This window comes from Mauremys mutica, chromosome 9, assembly GCF_020497125.1.
Source record: "Mauremys mutica isolate MM-2020 ecotype Southern chromosome 9, ASM2049712v1, whole genome shotgun sequence".
Lineage (NCBI taxonomy): Eukaryota > Metazoa > Chordata > Testudines > Geoemydidae > Mauremys > Mauremys mutica.
In genome coordinates, this window is record NC_059080.1 from 55,263,278 (window position 1) to 55,283,099 (window position 19,822).

At 44.0% G+C, this 19,822-nt stretch overlaps 1 protein-coding gene across 4 annotated transcripts in view; it reads right to left on the reverse strand.

The window, feature by feature from the left end:
• Positions 1-19,822, reverse strand: part of VPS8 (VPS8 subunit of CORVET complex) — a 254,665-nt gene that overhangs the window by 109,888 nt on the left and 124,955 nt on the right. For all 4 annotated transcript variants that reach the window (XM_045030079.1, XM_045030078.1, XM_045030077.1 and 1 more), the window contains 6 exons: positions 11,111-11,230; positions 9,706-9,762; positions 8,498-8,580; positions 5,688-5,772; positions 3,155-3,253; positions 1,332-1,421 (listed from right to left, as the gene is read on the reverse strand). In XM_045030079.1, coding sequence (XP_044886014.1) covers positions 1,332-1,421; positions 3,155-3,253; positions 5,688-5,772; positions 8,498-8,580; positions 9,706-9,762; positions 11,111-11,230 — 534 coding nt within the window. The remainder of the gene's footprint in view (positions 1-1,331; positions 1,422-3,154; positions 3,254-5,687; positions 5,773-8,497; positions 8,581-9,705; positions 9,763-11,110; positions 11,231-19,822) is intronic.

The following is a 19,822-nucleotide window of genomic DNA, read 5'->3' on the forward strand; positions in this document are numbered from 1 at the left end:
TATCACGTCTCTTGGCAATCTGTTCCAATGGTTAACTACCTTTACTGTAAAAAATGTCTATCTTATTTCCAGTTTGAATTTGTCTAGCTTCAACTTCCCCCTCTTTGGATTGCACTATGCCTTTGCCTGCTAGATTAAAGAGCTCTCCATTGTTAGATATCTTTTTCCTGGGTAGGTAATTACAGACCCATCAACTCTGAACCTTCTCTTATCTAAGAGAAACAGACTGGACTCCTGAAGTTTTACCATAAGACTGTTTTCCAGACTTTGAATCACTCTTGCGGCTCTCAATTTTTAGCATCTTTTTAGAAACCAAGACACCAGTTCTGAACACAGTATTTCAGCAGTGGTCTTACCAAGGAGTGGATAAACCTTGCTGCCACACTACTGTGACAACAGCTCTTGACTCTGGGAGGATCTTTGGACAGAATAAGCAGCTCTAAGAAACAGGCCTGTAACCGATACACTTTAAGGGCCTCATGCAGAAGCAAATGCTGTGTGGAGTGTCAATCCTTTGAGCCCTTTTAGGAAGTCTTATAGACAACACAGTCTCCGATAGTGTCCTTCCCTTTATCATAGTCATCAAAAATGGGGAGCACCTCTTAAGTGCAGGTTATTTGCTGGATCTACCAGACTTGGCAAAGCTTGAGGTACCAAACAACGAAAAGCTGTTGAAACCATCTAATTAAACTTATCAAAAACCAGGACAATCTAACCAAGAGCAGAACTATTTATAATATTATAACTATCATAACAAAAATGAAGATTGGTTCTGTCCCTCTCCAGCAGCAGGACAGATAAGAACAGATGGTCTATATAAAATTGGCTTGAGGGACAGGCATGTCTGAATGGATCCTGGCAGGCATTACGTTTGGGGCAGCTAGGAAAGCAGCTCTTTTAAACCTTGTTTAGGGACTCAGAGTGCTTCGATGGAATGTACTGATGCCAAGCACAGAAGGGCGTAGCAGCTTCTTACTAGCGGAAATAGTCTGACTCCTTGCCGTATATTTGTACGGAGGAGAAGAGCACCAAGGGTTCCATTTGTAAGGATTTAGAAGTGTTTGGAAGGGATATACACCTTTCTGTTTCAGGCTACACACCGACCTCAGGCAGGGAGTTGGATGGAAACTCTCCCAGCAACAAGTTATTTCATAAATGCGCAATTCAGAGTTCCTACACTTTTCTCTGTTGCAGCTGGTTCTGGCCACTATTAGAGACTAGACTAGATGGACCTCTAGTCTGAACCGCTCTGAAAATCCCTATGAATATGGCCAAAGCCAATTCAATTATAAAAACACAGTTTAATCCAAAGTGTGTTTGCAAGTTTTTACCTGAAGATTTTTAATGATTGCCTCAATCTGGTCATTGAAGTGAGTGGCTATCAGATCTGCTGCTTTATTCGGGCTCAGTAACAACAGCTCCTGGAGACAGAGGGAGAAAAATACCCTACCTTTAGTCTTACAAACTACAGGATCATGCATTAATGCTGATCCCACTCATACTATAATATACCGACCACATCTAGAAGTGTAGTAACAGTGAATACCATTGGGTGAAGAATGCTTCTGAAGCAACAATTTAAAAAGGAAGATTAAGAGGTATAGAACAGGCAGAGACAGAGCACAAAAATCCTCATACTGGTGAGGCATGTGCCTCAATCCTGAGCTGCAGGTGTCACCTCACCAGCTCTTCTTGCCTGCGTTCCATCCCTGTCGCTCTGATAAGACTTCCAGTTAGTGCCAGTTATGCAGGTGTTTTGGTGACGTGGCTCCTGTTGTGCAGGAAGTGGACTAAGACCATCAGCTAATTTCACAGGCCATTCATTGGCAATCAAACAGTAATAACTTCAGATCAATACAGGCCTCTGTTGGACTGAAACCAGTGACAAAAAGGCTCTATATCATATCTGATATCATTAGGGAACCTAAAACGGAATCATTTTTCACCAAGGCAATATCACTACAACAAAAACAGACAGGATGGCAGGTGACAGGAAAAAGAAATTCACAAAGAAAATTCTAATTCATTTTGTTCTGATCAGAAGCACTTTTTCCTCAATTCCATACTGTCCTCACAGGTCATACATAGATTAATTTTCCATTCATACGCTTACATTGGTAAGAGTAAGTTATTCACATATAAATATGGCACCAAGGAACCTGAAAAGCATTGAAAGAATGTGATACAGCACTATTCAGGGACTAGCACAATAGATATATTATAGTGGGCCACTACTAAAGCAATATAAAACATGTTTCTAGCAAAAGCCTACCTTACAACTACTCAGAACTTTGGCATAAATATTCTTTTCAGACAAGGAATGGACAACTTGACTAAGTCAGAGTGATTTCTTTTGCCAAGCTTCACATAAAGTGAAACAATCTATAGTTACCCAAAATTAAACAATTAGAAACTTTGAGTTTAAGTTTAAGTAACTGAAAACGATCATTTTCAAATGAAATTTGGTACATCATTAATCCTCCTGGAAGATAATTGCTTAGCTTACTTTGGAGAGGGATTTTTCATCCTGCAAGATAACAATTGTGAAAAATAATGTACCAAGAATGAACAGCTTTTCAGTTCTATAATTACAACTTGGCCTCCAAATGAATAAAATAATATTCACCACTTCGGTGTTATACAAATAGCGGAGAATTTTTGTTTCAAACTTTTTTTTTTATTATTTTAAATTGTGTTTGTACTGAACTTTGAAAAAGGGGAAGGATAATTGTTTATTGGTTAGAGCAGGGGACTGGGAAACAGGATGTGTGTGTGGTATTCCTGACTTTGCCACTGATGTGCTGTGTGATTTTAACTTAACTTCTCTTTGACTCAGTTTGCCTCTGTAAAATAAGGATATTATCTTCTTTACAAGACACCAACTCATTGTACATTGTCAAGAGCTTGGATGGAAGGCACAGTAAACATGCACTGTGTGTATTGAAAATACACACACCCACACCCACCAAAACGTATGGCAGCTATCAACTCCCCCTTTGCAGTGCTTCAGGAAACTCCTCTTCTACAAACCCTACCAAAAATCAGCTATGCCATCCTCAAAGGCAATACTCTCCTGCCTACAAAAAAGCACAAGGTGGATAAGGGAGAAACTGGTTTAAGTTCAGAAAAACAAGCAATTCGGTCTATGCTGTACCTCAATGTGTTTCATAGCCTTCTGCCACACTGACTGCTTCTCCTCGGCACTGTACCCAGGAATGGATAGGATATTGTGGATGTAGTTGAACACTTCTTCCTGAAAGGCATAAAGTAAGAAGGTATACTATGTTCTGTCCCAGCAATTTGAAAATTCATCTGGGAAGTGCATCAGTGATAGCTTGCAAACTCACTTATTTGGACACAATCATTTTCAGACTAACCACTAAATTGTATTTGCAACATGGACAATTGGTTATTTAAGGATTTCTTTGGTTGTTAGAGGTGAAGATAAACTGCTAGGGAGGTTTTAACATAATAGCTCCGCTCACAGAATTAAAACATACAGTCACAGAAGGAGTGCACTTCAGAAGCAGTACTAGAGCTAGCCCAGCTTGGGAAGACCACGTCCAATGACTGAACCTCAGCTACTGGTAACAGTTATGGTTTGACCTTAAGTAGCTCCTAAAAGAGCAAAGGGAAAGTATGAGGAGGAGTAGAATTGTATGTGAAAAGAAGTGGCTGAGATTGTTGACAAATAGCAGCTTAGCTCTAATAACTGAGGAGATCCAAGTAGTCATTTTTTTCCCTTTGGGGAAGGATGGACTGTGACCTCTTGCCAAAGAGAACAGACGAGAGGAGGGTGGAGTGTATTCCTTCAGAGTGAAGGTCATTGCTCCCACCTTCCCACTGTATTACTTGCTGGAGCTCATTCTCTCCAAGATTCTCCTGTATCGTCCTTAGCAGCTCACCAATTCTCCTTTATCCTCCCCACTTCCATCTATCACTCGCTCTAGTCCTCTGTTTCTTCTCCCTGTCTCTATTATCTACTTTTCTTTTCACTTCTATATGGGAGAAGGAGAAAAGTAGATTTCAGCCTGCAAGTCTGTAAGAGGTTTGCAATATCAGATCTAATATTCCAAAAAGAGATAAGCGGCAAGACTCTTCTACTGAGTCATGCTGCTGTAAGGTGTGAAAATTAGGCAGAAAAATGCAGAGTAATGTTCATTGATCTAATGGAAGATCACTTAGTTGCAGCAAAAAAATAAGAGTGGTTTGAAGTCTCTCAAGAGAGGGAACCATGGGCAGGGACAGAGGAGAACTGCTGGGAGAAGCACTGGAAGCATGCCAAACTTAGGCTAAGTCTACACTGGGGGTAGGGGGGGAGAGAATGATGTCGACCTAAGATACGCAACTTCAGCTATGCGAATAGCGTAGCTGAAGTCGGTGTATCTTAGGTCAATTTACCTGGCCGTGAGGATGGCAGAGAGTCAACCGCTGCCGCTCCCCCATCGACTCCACTTCTGCCTCTCACCATGGTGGAGTTCCGGAGTCAATGGCAGAGCGATCAGGGATCGATTTTATCGCATCTACACCAGACATGATAAATCGATCACTACCTGCTGATCCGGCGGGTAGCGTAGACGTACCCTTATGAGCAAGCCTATGCTCAGATGTATGTTATATTGTGGTTTAAGTTAACAAAGACAAACACCAGGAAGGAGGCGACTTTTGGACACTAACCTAAGCCTCAACTACACTAGATAGATCAATTGTAAAACTGACTGGGAGGGAAAAAAAAAATCTAGATGAGAATTGAGAGTTTAAGGACATTTTACTAAATGTCAATAAATACAAATACCGTAATCATTTAACAATGCTGCATCAGTTTAAAAAAATCCTGGTTTAGTGAAGTGAAAGCAACAATAAAAAAATAAAAAGATAATCTATAACACATGGAAAAATGGGAAACTGATAACAATGAATATAAATCAGAAGTTAAACAGACATTACAGGAAGGCAGGTTAGATACTTCTTCTGGCCATAGAATCTATGCAAGTATCAGAAGAAAAATCTATGGCCAGCTAAATTAAGAATAATAAAAAGATTTTTTAAAAAAATATTAGGAACAAAAGGAATTGTAATAACGGTTTATAACTAAATGAAGAGGGTAACTTATCAATAATGATACAGACAAGGCAGAAGCATTCAATAAATATTCCTGTTCTCTATTTGGAAATAAACTGGATGACGTATTCATATAATAGAATGATTAAATACTTTCTATTCCAACCATAACCACAAGGAGAATGTTAAACAGCATCTACTAAAGTTAAAAAAATTTAGGGTCAGCAGGACTGGATGATTTGCACCCAAGAGTTTTTAAAGAGTTGGCCGAGAAGCAATTTGACTCACTGGTGTTAGAAAGCTAATGACAGCCACCTCACCTGGACTAGTGTAAAAGAGCCCCACTATGGATGCAAGAGCAAACCTTACAGTTATTCAGGATAGGTATTGTAGACACATTGAAAATCAGCATAAAACAATTAACTGCTACATACAAAGGTCATTGAACACTCTAGCGTAGACCAGGACTCAGCATGCGCCCAGGGTTGATGGAAAAGGAGGGAGTTCTAATCGTACAAGGTCGATGACAGGAACTGTTTTACCTGCCGAGGGGGTTGGGGGGGGGGGAAGAGGAGCTACTCTCTTCTTGGCTGAGGAAAAGTTTAGAGCATTACATATTTACCTACCTTTCTCACTGGATCACGCAAGTAACAATCAATGATTTTGTCATAGAGATGCTCCCGTTCATACATAAACTCACAAATTTGGTAGCTGAAATAAAGAAAGTTTGCCATGTTAGAAAGACTCTGCTCTTTGACACCAGATAAGAAATGGAGTATAGAATGTCCATCTCATTCTCAGTTCTGAGGCAGCAGAAAACAATTACACAGCCCAGACATGAGGGGATAAATATGTAACTTACAAATAATAATGACATTATTAATGAAGTGTCCTGTCTAAATACTCCTGGAGGAATATTTCCCTGCTGTCTTTGTGAGTGGAAGAGACGCTGCCCATAGAAACCTGCTCATTATCTCCAATCATTTGTGATGGAACTGAATGGTTATCCTGGGCTGTTGGTTAGAAACCAAGACAGAAAACTAAGGATGCAGGGAAAACAGCTATATTACAGGGATGATCAGCTGCATTTTGTTTCTGCCCTGCTACTTCAGACTGGTTTGACACTCCTCAAGTAAACTAATTACTTGATAACAATCTGAGATTTTCCCCCTCAAGTAGTATCTTATTGGTCAGAGAATAAAGAATTCTTTCAGGACTGTCTTCTGCCATTTTTCACAGATACATAGATTTTAAGTCCAGAAGAGACTATTTTGAACATTTAGTCTGATCTCCATCCTAGTCAGAGACTCTCACTCAATAATTCCTGCATCAAGTACAGAACCTTCTAGCTGAGCTAGTGCAGATCTTTTAGAAAGAGAAGTCCAATCTTGATTAAAAACTGTAAGTAATGGAGAATCCACCTCATCATTCCTGGGTAAGTTGTTGCAATGGTTAAGTACTAACACTGTTGAGAGCCTCACGTTTTTCACAAATCAGACCACCACAAAACACAACATAAAACAAAATACAATGAAAATAACTCACAGCACAGCAGTGGCTCCTGCCCCGTGGGCTGGGCCTCAGCTTCCCACTCCAGGCGTTGCAACCTGTTGCACAGGGTCACAATATTACTCATGTTTGGACTGGCTGCCCCTCCATCATCATGACAGAGGGGCAGCCAGTTCAAACCTTGGCAGCACTGCAACCCTGTGCAGGAGATCACAATGTCCTCTGCGGGAAGCCAGGCCTACCTCTGCAGGGTGAGTACTAGGCAGGCTCACTCAGCAAACTCCCGCCTGAGGACAGGACCCAGTACCCCCATGTGTACAAAATGGATAAAATTAAACACAAAATTCCTGAAAAATAAAATACTATAAAAACAACGGGTTCTAAGAATTTGCATCATCTTTCTAGTCTGAATTTGTGTAGCTTCAGCTTAAAAACTATTTTTCACCAAAAGTGCTTCCAATGAGACACCTGTTTACAGAGCTGAAAAATGCAATTTTGGGGAACCAGCTCTATAAACAACAACATAGATCCCAAGAATGAGTGGAGCTTGTCAGTCTTCTTCTCCAACTCTCATCCATTCCCTCCCCATTTGGCTTGTGATAAGCTCCACCAAATGAGGCCCTGCCATGCTTCAGCTGGTCCTCCTCGTCACAAAACTATAGTCCAACCTTCATCCCGCCTGCCTCCCTACAACATGAAAGTCCTACTGTAGGATAAATGGGCAACCCAGTGATGGGTAGCAAAGGAGCGTGCTCGTTTTTATTTCCAAAATACGGCCAACTCTAGGCTAAACATGTTGTCTGAGGAATGCATGGTGGAGTGTGGCATATGAAGTGCTGCTACTGTTGGCCAGCTTTCATATCTAACAATGAGTTTTGTTTCCAAAGCCAGGAAGAAATTATGTAAAAACAGTGTCCAAACTGAAGCAAGCATGGTCTGTGTGCCAGGCCTCAAGCCTTCTGATGGACTCCAATCAATATGCCTTCACAGCAGGCTATGATAAAGGAACTGCACTGGTACAGCTTCCTGACTGATCTCTTCCAGGCAAGGGAAGATGATCAGGAATCCATGTTAATTCCCAGAGCTATCAACTGTTTTACAATGCTGCTAACCACATGGTGTCACTAATGCATTTGCAGGCCTTACCAGGGACTGACAACATTGCTTGAGTAACCTGTTCTGGGTACTACTGAAAGGCAGAACTGAGCACTTGCTTGTCTTCATTAGACTGATGCCACCCAACTTTATATTCCAGTGCTTCTGTCCTTCCTAGTATGGGGGAAAAGAGCTCACCATGTCTGAAGTTGCGACTTGGATGGCTATTTGTTCGCTGAACTCAAGCAAGACTGAGAATACTTTCAGGAGGGGTAAAGTTGCCAAAGGAGATGGCGGAAATTCTCAGCACCTCTGAAAGATGGGTTTATGTCTGCTGTTTGATTTTAGGTTTGGCAACCCGAGGGCTGATCTGAATCCCCAGATACTTCTAAATGCCTTTAGGACGTGGACTCCCCACCCTCCATAGTCACTCATCATTACATTACAGTCATTACAATATGCCCTACAGAGACCAGGTGAAACTAGACTATTTTACTTTCCATGATAGAATCAAATTCAAAGCTAGTCACATGATTTGGGGTTCCATTCTGGAAGGTTCACACAGCTCTGCAGACAGTTCTGCTAAGAAGAACTGAAAACAATCAGGATGACATTAAATACAAATGGACTGAGAGAGATTAGATACGAACTGACAATAAGGAAATAAAAGCGAATATGTTTGGAGGAAAGTAATCCAAGCACAGCTGCAGAACAGCAGTGAGATACTTGGAATGACTACATAACTTCAGTGATGATTAAAATGGCTGAGAGGGCTGCAAGAGGACTTTTAAAAACCAGGTATTATACACTGTAAAAACAAAAAAAAGCTTACAATTCAGCTTTTTCTGCCATAGGGATGAGACGATTCTCTTCAAACTGTACTATCCCTCCAGCTTGCAGTAGTTCTAAAAGGACCTGAAGAGATATTGAATAATTATTTGTTTTGTGGTAGTACCTACGGCCTTGGATCAAACAAAGGCTGTACCTGTCTGAAAGAGCTCTCTGAAGAGCTGTCTGAAACTGAATATTACTGTTGAGTTTTAGTTTACAGGTGTATTTAATTTTGGTTCTCCATAATTTGAAGGTCACATTCCCTAGCATTTTCCTGATGGTGCTATTGCTATCAAACACAAAACAAGTGCAGGAAAATGAGTGATCCTCTCTGCCAGTGATGTGAGTGACCCTCCCTAGCACCAGGGAGCCAGAGAATGACAGAGAAAAGCCTGGATCTTCCCAATTAATTAACTTAACACTAGAAAAGGTGATGAGACATGACCCACCAGGAGAATAATTAAGAAGCTACAAATCAGAAAACTAATTATTAAACAAAAGCAACCGAACTTAGGCCATGTTTAAGTGAGACAGCTACACTGATTTAACTTTAACTGGCTTTTAAATATTTGCATATTTTGTCCTGGTTTTAAAATGCAAACATTTTCATTTTCTACTCCAACTCTCTCTCTCCCATAGCATCAGTTATTCTTCTACAGAGATAGGCAGGCTATACATCTCAGGAAAGAGACAACATTTAGGTACATGTAAAAGCCTAGTGAGACTGAAGCATAAATAGGAATTGAAGTAAAACACTTGAGCCCAGATATCACAGTGGTAGTCGTGTGGGGGGAATACACTGTCCCAGTTAAACCTAGACAAATGCCATGTTAACTCCATGTGTGTCACACTTTCTGCACGAGTCTAGATTATAAGAATCCTGATGGCCCTGGTTCATTTGGGGACAGGAGGAAAGGTTCTCTCTCTCTCTCTCTTTAGGGGGCTGTTTCAGACCCCAGGAGATGGGATCTATAGTACCCTTCTCCAGGTCCTGTTCTGCCACTGCTCCTGGCTGTGCCCTGCTCATGCCCTTCCCACCCCCCAGTGAAAGTTTCCATTTTGGTACATTAGCCCCAATACAGCCTGTGGTCACTCTCTCGGTCTTCTGACCAGGTTAATCCTCCTCTAGAGATTGGTAATTCCTAGCACTTCTTTTTTTGATCAGTTTGTCTCTTACACATAATGAAATACACCTCTAAAGATTGCTACCTGCTGTCTCTCTGAGTGTCGGGAATCGTCATCAGGGCTGCACAGAAATTCAAGGACCTGGTCAAGGAGAAAGATGACTATTTTCATTATATATTAAAAAACAACTAGGAGTCCTTGTGGCACCTTAGAGACTAACAAATGTATTTGGGCATAAGCTTTCGTGGGCTAAAACCCACTTCATCAGATGCATGAAGTGAAAAATATAGTAAATATATATATACACACACACACACACACACATATATATACACATATATATATATACACACACACACATATACATACATACATATATATATACACATATATATATACACACACATACACACACATACACACACACGGGAGTTGCCTTACCAAGTGGGGGGTCAGTGCTAACAAGGCCAATTCAATTAAGGTGGAAGTGGCCTATTCTCAACAGTTGACAAGAAGGGGTCATCATCAAGAGAGGGAAAATTACTTCTGTAGTGCTAACAAGACCAATGCAATCAAGGTGGAAGTCGCCCATTTCCAACAGTTGACAAGAAAGTGTATCAGCAGAGGGAAAATTACTTTTTATAGTGACCTATCCACTTTCAGATGTTTGTGCAGCCTTACTCTAAGGCTCTGAGGTCTTTCGTTAAATACACTATTATCCATTGGTGTTGCCCCACCAAATCAGGCTATAGACTTGCCTTGCTCTAGGGTTTGTATGAACTGGTATAGCGACACTAGTGCAGCTCCATTGGTGCAAACCCCTAGTAAGGTACAGCTTATCCTAGTTTCAGACTGTACAGAAACATGCTGTACATTAAACCATTCCTTATACAAATCCATATACATTATACTTAGTTGATACATTCTTAAATCAGGTAATCTGTTGGGTCCTTTATTCTGGCATCCCACAGTTAGTGGCATGCCGTTACTGTTCTCAGAGAGGGTTGCAGCCAGTGCCAAAAGATTAACATTTTGGTTCTCTCCTTCCCAACACCCGCACTTTCCCCAAACACACAAAATCTACGGGAAACAGATGGAAGCCTGCCTTTCCATGGCAAGGAAAGACTCCAGGGTCCGAGGAAAAATAAAAGATAGACATTATAACATCGTTACTGCACATGTTCTTCACCTCAGGAGACATGTGGAGGGGACAGAAGCAGAGGTTTCCCCCATATCTCACACAATTACATAAGTCACAGCAGGCTGAGATAAGAACAAGTATTTAAAACTTTAGCACTTTTGTGGTGCCTTCTCCATGTTGTTTCTGAAATCACAAACACTGAGCCCCCAGCCAGTATCCCACCCACTATGTGGCAGGTAACAGATCTTCAGTACAGCCTGAACCTACAGTGCAATCTGCAATTTATTTGTGGAACCTGCATGTCAGAGACCTCCATATTTACCAGACAATGGACAATGGAACATTTACCTGGTCAAAAAGGGTCCTGTTTACAAACAGTGTATTGTTGGGCTTAGCCAGCTGCCGGGCAAGAAAGGTAAAAAGACAGCCAACTTGTGATGGGGTGAAATCAGAATTTTCCACCATAACCTTGTGAGCGAGAGAAAAAACAAACATGATTTATCCATTATGCAATCACCTTTGAAACACACAAAACAAGATGCAACAGCATGACACACTAGAAGTAACACTAGCTGCACCAGAGTGAACTGTGAGGTGTTTAGAGGGCAGCACAGCATCTTACAGGCTTTCAAAGTTGTGGCAACACAACTCTGCTTAGTGATCAAGCCTGCTACTTCCTTACATGCCCATTCAACATAATGTACTTCTGTCTTGGAGATAGTTTCATTCACTAACAGTCACCCTGTTTGGTATTCTTTCCTGGATGGTTTTAAAAAGTAGCTTTGGCTCCATTTTCAGGATTAGATCAAATGTCCCGATGACCCAGTTAGAAAGTAAGTGCAGTGACTAGCAGCATAAGAGAAAGCTGGAAAAATGGGCCTGGAACAGAGGGAGTACGGGGGAAGCCAGGTGGGGCTGCATTTACACGTACACCTCTACCCCAATATAACGCAATCTGATATAACTTTGGGAGGGCTTTGGGATGTATGGCCACTGGGAGGCATTCATGGACAGAGGACTGTTCTCTCGGGATGGACTGAGTAGGGAGGGAATTAGACTTCTAGGATGGAAGTTGGCACAACTGATTAAGAGAGCTTTAAACTAGGAATTGGGGGGAGATGGTTGGGAGATGTCCAGGTAATCTCCATGCCGGATTTTAACATTGAGAGGAAAGAAAACGAAGCAAAAAAGGATACTGTCATGGGTAGGAGAATGGACATACAGAGGAAAGGTACTGTAGATACAATTCTAATAGGTGATACTGGCGGTAGAACATCTGGGCCTAATCAGGTAAAGAATGTGAGTGAAGCCAAACAGCAAGAATTAAGATGTTTGTACACCAATGCGAGGAGCCTAGGTAACAAAATGGAGGAACTAGAGTTACTGGTGCAGGAAGTGAAACTGGATATTATAGGGATAACAGATACATGGTGGAATAGTAGTCATGACTGGAGTACAGGTATTGAAGGGTATGTGTTGTTTAGGAAAGACAGAAATAAAGGCAAAGGTGGTGGTGTAGCATTGTATATCAATGATGAGGTAGTCTGTAAAGAAATAAGGGATGGAATGGATAAGAGAGTCTGTCTGGGCAAAAATCACATTGGGGAAGAAAGCTACCAGAGCCTCCCCTGAGATAGTGCTTGGGGTGTGCTATAGACCGCTGGGATCTGATTTGGATATGGATAGAGACCTTTTTAATGTTTTTAATAAAGTAAAGTAAATACTAATGGGAATTATGTGATCATGGGAGACTAACTTCCCAGATATAGACTGGAGGACAAGTGCTAGGAATAATAATAGGGCTCAGATTTTCCTAGATGTAATAGCTGATGGATTCCTTCACCAAGTAGTTGCTGAACAAACAAGAGGAGATGCTATTTTAGATTTGGTTTTGGTGAGTAGTGAGGACCTCATAGAAGACATGGTTGTAGGGGACAACCTTGGTTCAAGCGATCATGAGCTAATTCAGTTTAAACTAAATGGAAGGATAAACAAAAATAGATCTGTGGCTAGGGTTTTTGATTTCAAAAGGGCTAACTTTAGAGAGTTAATGAAATCAGTCCAATCAACTTACCTAACTAAAGAACTTGGGGATCTAAAGGTGGAGGAAGCCTGGAATTACTTCAGGTCAAAGTTGCAGAAACTATCAGAAGCCTGCATCCCAAGAAAGGGAAAAAAATTCATAGGCAGGAATTGTAGACCAAGCTGGATGAGCAAGCATCTCTGAGAAGTGATTAAGAAAAAGCAGAAAGCCTACAAGGAGTGGAAGATGGGAGGGCTTAGCAAGGAAAGCTACCTTATTGAGGTCAGAACATGTAGGGATAAAGTGAGAAAGGCCAAAAGCCATGTAGAGTTTTCCCTTGCAAAGGGAATTAAAACCAACAGTAAAAGGTTCTATAGCCATATAAATAAGAAGAAAAAGAAAGAAGTGGGACCGCTAAACACTGAGGATGGAGTGGAGGTTAAGGATAATCGAGGCATGGCCCAATATCTAAACAAATACTTTGCCTCAGTCTTTAATGAGGAGCTTAGGGATAATGGTAGGATGACAAAAAGGAACAGGGATATGGAGGTAGATATTACCACATCCGAGGCAGAAGTCAAACTCAAACAGCTTAATGGGATGAAATCAGGGGGCCCAGATAACCATCCAAGAATATTAAAGGAACTGGCACATGAAATTGCAAGCCCATTAGCAAGAATTTTTAATGAAACTGTAAACTCAAGGGTTGTACCGTATGACTGGAAAATTGCTAACATAGTTCCTATCTTTAAGAAAAGGAAAAAAACTGATCCAGGCAACTACAAGCCTGTCAGTTAGGCATCTGTTGTATGCAAGGTCTTGGAAAAAATTTTGAAGGAAAAAGTAGTCAAGGACATTGAGGTCAGTGGTAATTGGGACAAAATACAACATGGTTTTACAAAAGGTAGATTGTGCCAAAACAAACCTGATCTCCTTCTTTGAGAAGGTAACAGATTTTTTAGATAAAGGAAATGCAGTGGATGTAATTTACCTCGATTTCAGTAAGGCATTTGATACGGTTCCACATGGGGAATTATTAGCTAAATTGGAAAAGATGGGGATCAATATGAAAATTGAAAGGTGGATAAGGAACTGGTTAAAGGGGAGATTACAATGGGTCATACTGAAAGGTGAATTGTCAGGCTGGAGGGAGGTTACTAGTGGAGATCCTCAGGGATCGGTTTTGGGACCAATCTTATTGAATCTTTTTATACTGACCTTGGCACAAAAAGGGGGGAATGTGCTAATAAAGTTTGCGTATGACACAAAGCTGGGAGGTATTGTCAATACAGAGAAGGACCGGGATATCCTACAGGAAGATCTGGATGACCTTGGTAAACTGGAGTAATAGTAATAGGATGAAATTTAATAGTGAAAAGTGCAAGGTCACGCATTTAGGGATTAATAACAAGAACTACTGTTATAAGCTGGGGAGGCATCAGTTGGAAGTAACAGAGGAGAAGGACCTCGGAGTATTGGTCGATCACAGGATGACTATGAGCCGCCAATATGATATGGCTGTGAAAAAAGCTAATGTGGTCTTGGGATGCATCAGGTGAGATTTCCAGTAGCGATAAGGAGGTGTTAGTACCATTATACAAGGCACTGGTGAGATCTCATCTGGAATACTGTGTGCAGTTCTGATCTCCCATGTTTAAGAAGGATGAATTCGAACTGGAACAGGTTCAGAGAAGGGCTACTAGGATGATCCGAGGAATGGAAAACCTGTCATATGAAAGGAGACTCAAAGAGCTTGGCTTGTTTAGCCTAACCAAAAGAAGGCTGAGGGGAGATATGATTGCTCTATAAATATGTTAGAGGAATAAATACCAGGGAGGGATTGGAATTATTTAAGCTCAGTACCAATGCGAACACAAGAACAAATGATATAAACTGGCTATCAGGAAGTTTAGACTTGAAATTAGACGAAGGTTTCTAACCATCAGAGGAGTGAAGTTCTGGAACAGCCTTCCAAGGGGAGTAGTGGGGGCAAAAGATATATCTGGCTTCAAGACTAAGCTTGATAAGTTTATGGAGGGGGTGGTATAATGGGATAGCCTAATTTTGGCAATTAATTAATCTTTGACTACTAGTGATAAATATGCCCAATGGCTTCTCATGGGATGTTCAATGGTGGGGATCTGAGTTACCACAGAGAATTCTTTCCTGGGTGTCTGGCTGGTGAGTCTTGCCCACATGCTCAGGGTTTAGCTGATCGCCATATTTGGGGTCGGGAAGGAATTTTCCTCCGGGGCAGATTGGCAGAAGCCCTGGGGGGGTTTTGCCTTCCTCTTAGCATGGGGCACAGGTCACTTGCTGGAAGGTTCTCTGCACCTTGAAGTCTTTAAACCATGATTTGAGGACTTCAATAGCTCAGACACAGGTTTGATACAGGAGTGGGTGGGTGAGATTCTGTGGCCTGCATTGTGCAGGAGGTCAGACTAGATGATCATAGGTCCCTTCTGACCTTAAAGTCTATGATTCTATGAATTCGGATATAATGCGGTAAAGCAGTGCTCCGGGGGCGCAGGGCTGCACACTCCGGCGGATCAAAGCAAGTTCGATATAACATGGTTTTACTTATAATGCAGTAAGATTTTTTGGCTCTTGAGGACAGCATTGTATCAGGGTAGAGGTGTAGTTGCTTGGGTATCTATCTATCTATCTATGGCTGGGTAAGGGGATTCCTGAATTAACAGGGAAGGCATACTCAGACATGGTTATCTGAAGAGATGAAGTGGATGACTGCCTACACTCACTACTATGGTAGAGGCACCTGACTAAAGGGAGATGGGATTGTGCTTGTGCTTATAATAATATATGGAGATATACCTATCTCAGAGCTGGAAGGGACCCTGAAAGGTCATCGAGTCCAGCCCCCTGCCGTCACTAGCAGGACCAAGTACTGATTTTGCCCCAGATCCCTAAGTGGCCCCCTCAAGGACTGAACTCACAACCCTGGGTTTAGCAGGCCAATGCTCAAACCACTGAGCTATCCCCCTTCAGACGGTGTGAATGTGCACACATGCTCTGGTACTTTAAGGACTCTGAATGAAGGGGAGTCTGAACAAGCTTGGCTGTCTGGAGCCCTGGAATAAAAAGGGGATATTTGTGTCTAGACTTCACTCTCTGGGGAGGGGACTACTACAGGAGAATCTGTGGCTATGTTCTGGAAAATGAGTTACTGAATGAACAGGAGGGTCTCATTGCCTGTGTATGTGAACAATGGGGTGCTGTTCCCAAGTGAGAATGCCCGTGAAGCAACTGAATTAAGAGGAGTATGTTTTTAAGCCATGCTCTGTATCTAAGGAGCCCCCAGCCCAAAGATATCCAACTTGAGTACCTAAAGCCTATAAACTGCAGCCCTTCAGGGAGACTTAAGGAGAAAAAAAAATAATTTGATTATGAAATGTGGGTGCAATCCAGACTAGTGAGGGGTTGTCTCACTATCTGCCCGGTAATCCTGGGTGCCTCACAATGCTTTGCTGTTGTAGCCCCCAACCTGGGCTGTTCACAACCAGCCTACCAGCATGCAAGTCACATCCTGAATGTCTCTGCATGCATGGCTGCAGCCCTGGTCCAGCAGCTGTGATCCCAGCAGCCTGCTAATAACATATCAATCACACACTGACTTCCATCAACCTTGGTTACAATCAGCGAGATGACCCCAACACACTCCAGTCCTGAATTTCCCCCAAATTGTGTGCCCTCAAGTGCCCAGCCCTCTCCTGAACAGGTACTTTGCTCCTGTAAACAGACAAAAACCACATCACAGCTTATTAATTTAATGGGGGTAAATAAACTCTTCTCTTTTAAGCACAGCACTGAGTTTGTTTATAGTAAAATAAAACAAATTTGTTAGCATCACTTAACCTATGTCCTATTACTAAGTAAAAGAGAGAAACATAGGGTACGTCCAGACTACCCGCCCTATCGGCGGGTAGCAATCGATTTATCAGGGATTGATATATCGCGTCTCATCTAGACGCGATATATTGATCCCCGAATGTGCTCCCTATCGACTTCGGAACTCCACCGGCGCGAGTGGCAGTAGCGGAGTCAATGGGGGAGCTGCGAACATCAATCCCGCGCCGTGAGGACCCGAGGTAAATCGACCTAAGATTCTTCGACTTCAGCTACACTATTCACATAGCTGAAGTTGCGTATCTTAGATCGACACCCCCCCTAATGTAGACCAGTCCTTAGACAGGGTTACAAGGAAGTAAAAATGAAACCTGCATCTAAAAGTTTAGAACTTAATCTAGCAAAATACAGGCTTTGCTCAAGATAATCTTTGTGCAAATAGTGTGTAGGGTGTGAACATAGGGGTGTTTAGTGTCACAGAGTTTCCTGAGCTGTGCTATATGATTGTTAAACTGAGGTGTTTGAATCAGTCTCACCAATACAGGAGGTGTTGCCTCCCCAACTGCCTCCCACTTCTTCCTAGCAGCCCCCGAGCAGCTCCGGTGAGCCAGGAGCATTCTGCACAGCTGTTTTGCATTCTTGTTGCAGCCGCTCAACAGCTCCCATACTGGCTGTTTGCTGAATCAGAGGAGGGGGAAGCAACACTGATTGCTCCATTTCCAGCTTCTGTGCTGAGTTTTGGGAGCCCCAAAGAGAGCACTTAGCAAAGGATGGCTCCCCACCCTAAGCAGCCACCAAGGGCAGCCCAGCAAAAAGGGAAGAGGAGAAGCTGAAAAAAAGACGGTTACTCACCGTAGTAACTTTTGTTCTTCGAGATGTGTTGCTCCTATCCATTCCAGTCAGGTGTGCGTGCCACGCGTGCACGGCTCTTCGGAACATTTTTACCCTAGCAACTCCGGCGGGCCGGCTGGGCGCCCCCTGGAGTGGCGCCGCTATGGCTCTGGATATATACCCCAGCCGGCCCGTCCGCTCCTCAGTTCCTTCTTGCCGGCTACTCCGACAGTGGGGAAGGAGGGCGGGTCTGGAATGGATAGGAGCAACACATCTCGAAGAACAACAGTTACTACGGTGAGTAACCGTCTTTTCTTCTTCGAGTGATTGCTCCTATGCATTCCAGTCAGGTGATTCCCAAGCCTTACCTAGGCGGTGGGGTCGGAGTGAGACGTGGCAGAGTGTAAGACTGCGGAGCCGAAGGGTGCATCATCTCTGGATTGCTGCACCAACGCGTAGTGGGAAGCGAAGGTGTGGACAGAAGACCAGGTGGCCGCTCTACAAATGTCCTGGATGGGGACATGGGCTAGGAAGGCGGCCGACGAGGCATGCGCTCTCGTTGAGTGAGCGGTCAGGCGACATGATGGCACGCGAGCAAGCTCGTAGCATGTCCGGATACATGCCGTTACCCAGGAGGAAATCCGCTGCGAGGAGACCGGCTCGCCTTTCATGCGATCGGCAACCGCTACAAACAGCTGGGTCGAACGCCGGAAGGGCTTCGTCTGCTCGATATAAAAAGCGAGGGCCCTGCGGACATCCAGGGTGTGAAGCTGTTGCTCATGAGGTGAGGCGTGCGGTTTCGGGAAGAAGACCGGAAGGAAGATCTCCTGATTAAGGTGAAAGGCCGACACCACCTTAGGGAGGAAGGCCGGGTGTGGTCGAAGCTGCACCTTGTCTCCATGGAAGACGGTGTATGGTGGACTAACCGTTAGGGCACGGAGCTCAGAGACTCGCCTTGCCGATGTAATTGCGACGAGGAAGGCTGTCTTCCAGGAGAGATAGAGTAGAGAGCACATGGCCAGGGGCTCAAAGGGCGGTCCCATAAGCTTGGCCAGAACGAGGTTTAAATCCCAGGTCGGGGTAGGACGCCGCACCGGCGGGTACAAGCGGTCCAGGCCTCTAAGGAAGCGGGAAACCATCTGGTTAGCGAAGATGGAACGACCTTCTATGGATGGACGAAAGGCGGACACGGCTGCCAGGTGCACCTTCAAGGAGGAGACCGCAAGACCTTGCTCCTTAAGGTACCAGAGGTAGTCCAGGATGGTAGGGATAGGGACTACGAAGGGATTGAGGCCTCGTTGATCACACCAGAGCGTGAAACGCTTCCATTTCGCAAGGTAGGTGGAGCGAGTGGAAGGCTTTCTGCTCTCTAGCAGGACTTGCTGTACTGCCGCCGAACAGTCCCTCTCTGCGTGGGTCAGCCACGCAGGTACCAAGCTGTAAGATGGAGGGACTGTAGGTTCGGGTGGCAGAGTCTGCCAAAGTCCTGCGTGATGAGGTCCGGCCATAACAGGAGGGGCATGGGATCCCGAACGGAGAGCTCGAGCAGCAGGGTGTACCAGTGCTGCCTCGGCCAGGCCGGAGCGATGAGTATGACGTGGGCCCTGTCCCTCCGAAGCTTCAATAGCACTCGGTGTACGAGCGGGAACGGAGGGAAGGCGTAGAGGAGGTGATCCGTCCAGGAGCAAAGGAATGCGTCCGACAGGGAGCCTGGGGAGCGACCCTGGTATGAGCAAAACAGATGGCACTTCCTGTTCTCCTTGGAGGCAAACAGGTCTATCTGGGGAAACCCCCACCTCCGGAAAATTGTGTGCACCACATCCGGACGAAGAGACCACTTGTGGGAGAGGAACGACCTGCTGAGATGGTCGGCCAGCGGGTTCTGCACTCCTGGAAGAAATGATGCTTCCAGGTGAATGGAGTGGGTCACGCAGAAGTCCCACAGGAGCATCGCTTCCTTGCAGAGGAGGGAGGAGCGGGCTCCGCCCTGCTTGTTCACGTAGAACATTGCCGTCGTGTTGTCCGTGAAGACTGTCACGCAGCGGCCTTGCAGACGGGCGCGGAAGGTGTGACACGCTAGGCGGATCGCTCGCAGCTCCCGGACATTGATGTGGAGAGTGAGCTCTTGGGGGGGACCAGAGACCCTGGGTGTGAAGATTGCTCAGGTGAGCCCCCCATCCCAACGCCGAGGCATCCGTGGTCAGGGTGACGGATGGGCGAGGAGGACGGAACGGGACTCCTGCACACACGACCTCTGGGTTCAGCCACCAGCTGAGCGAAGCGAGTGTCGGCTTTGTGACGGTGACTACCATGTCTATTGAGTCGCGTTGCGGGCGGTATAC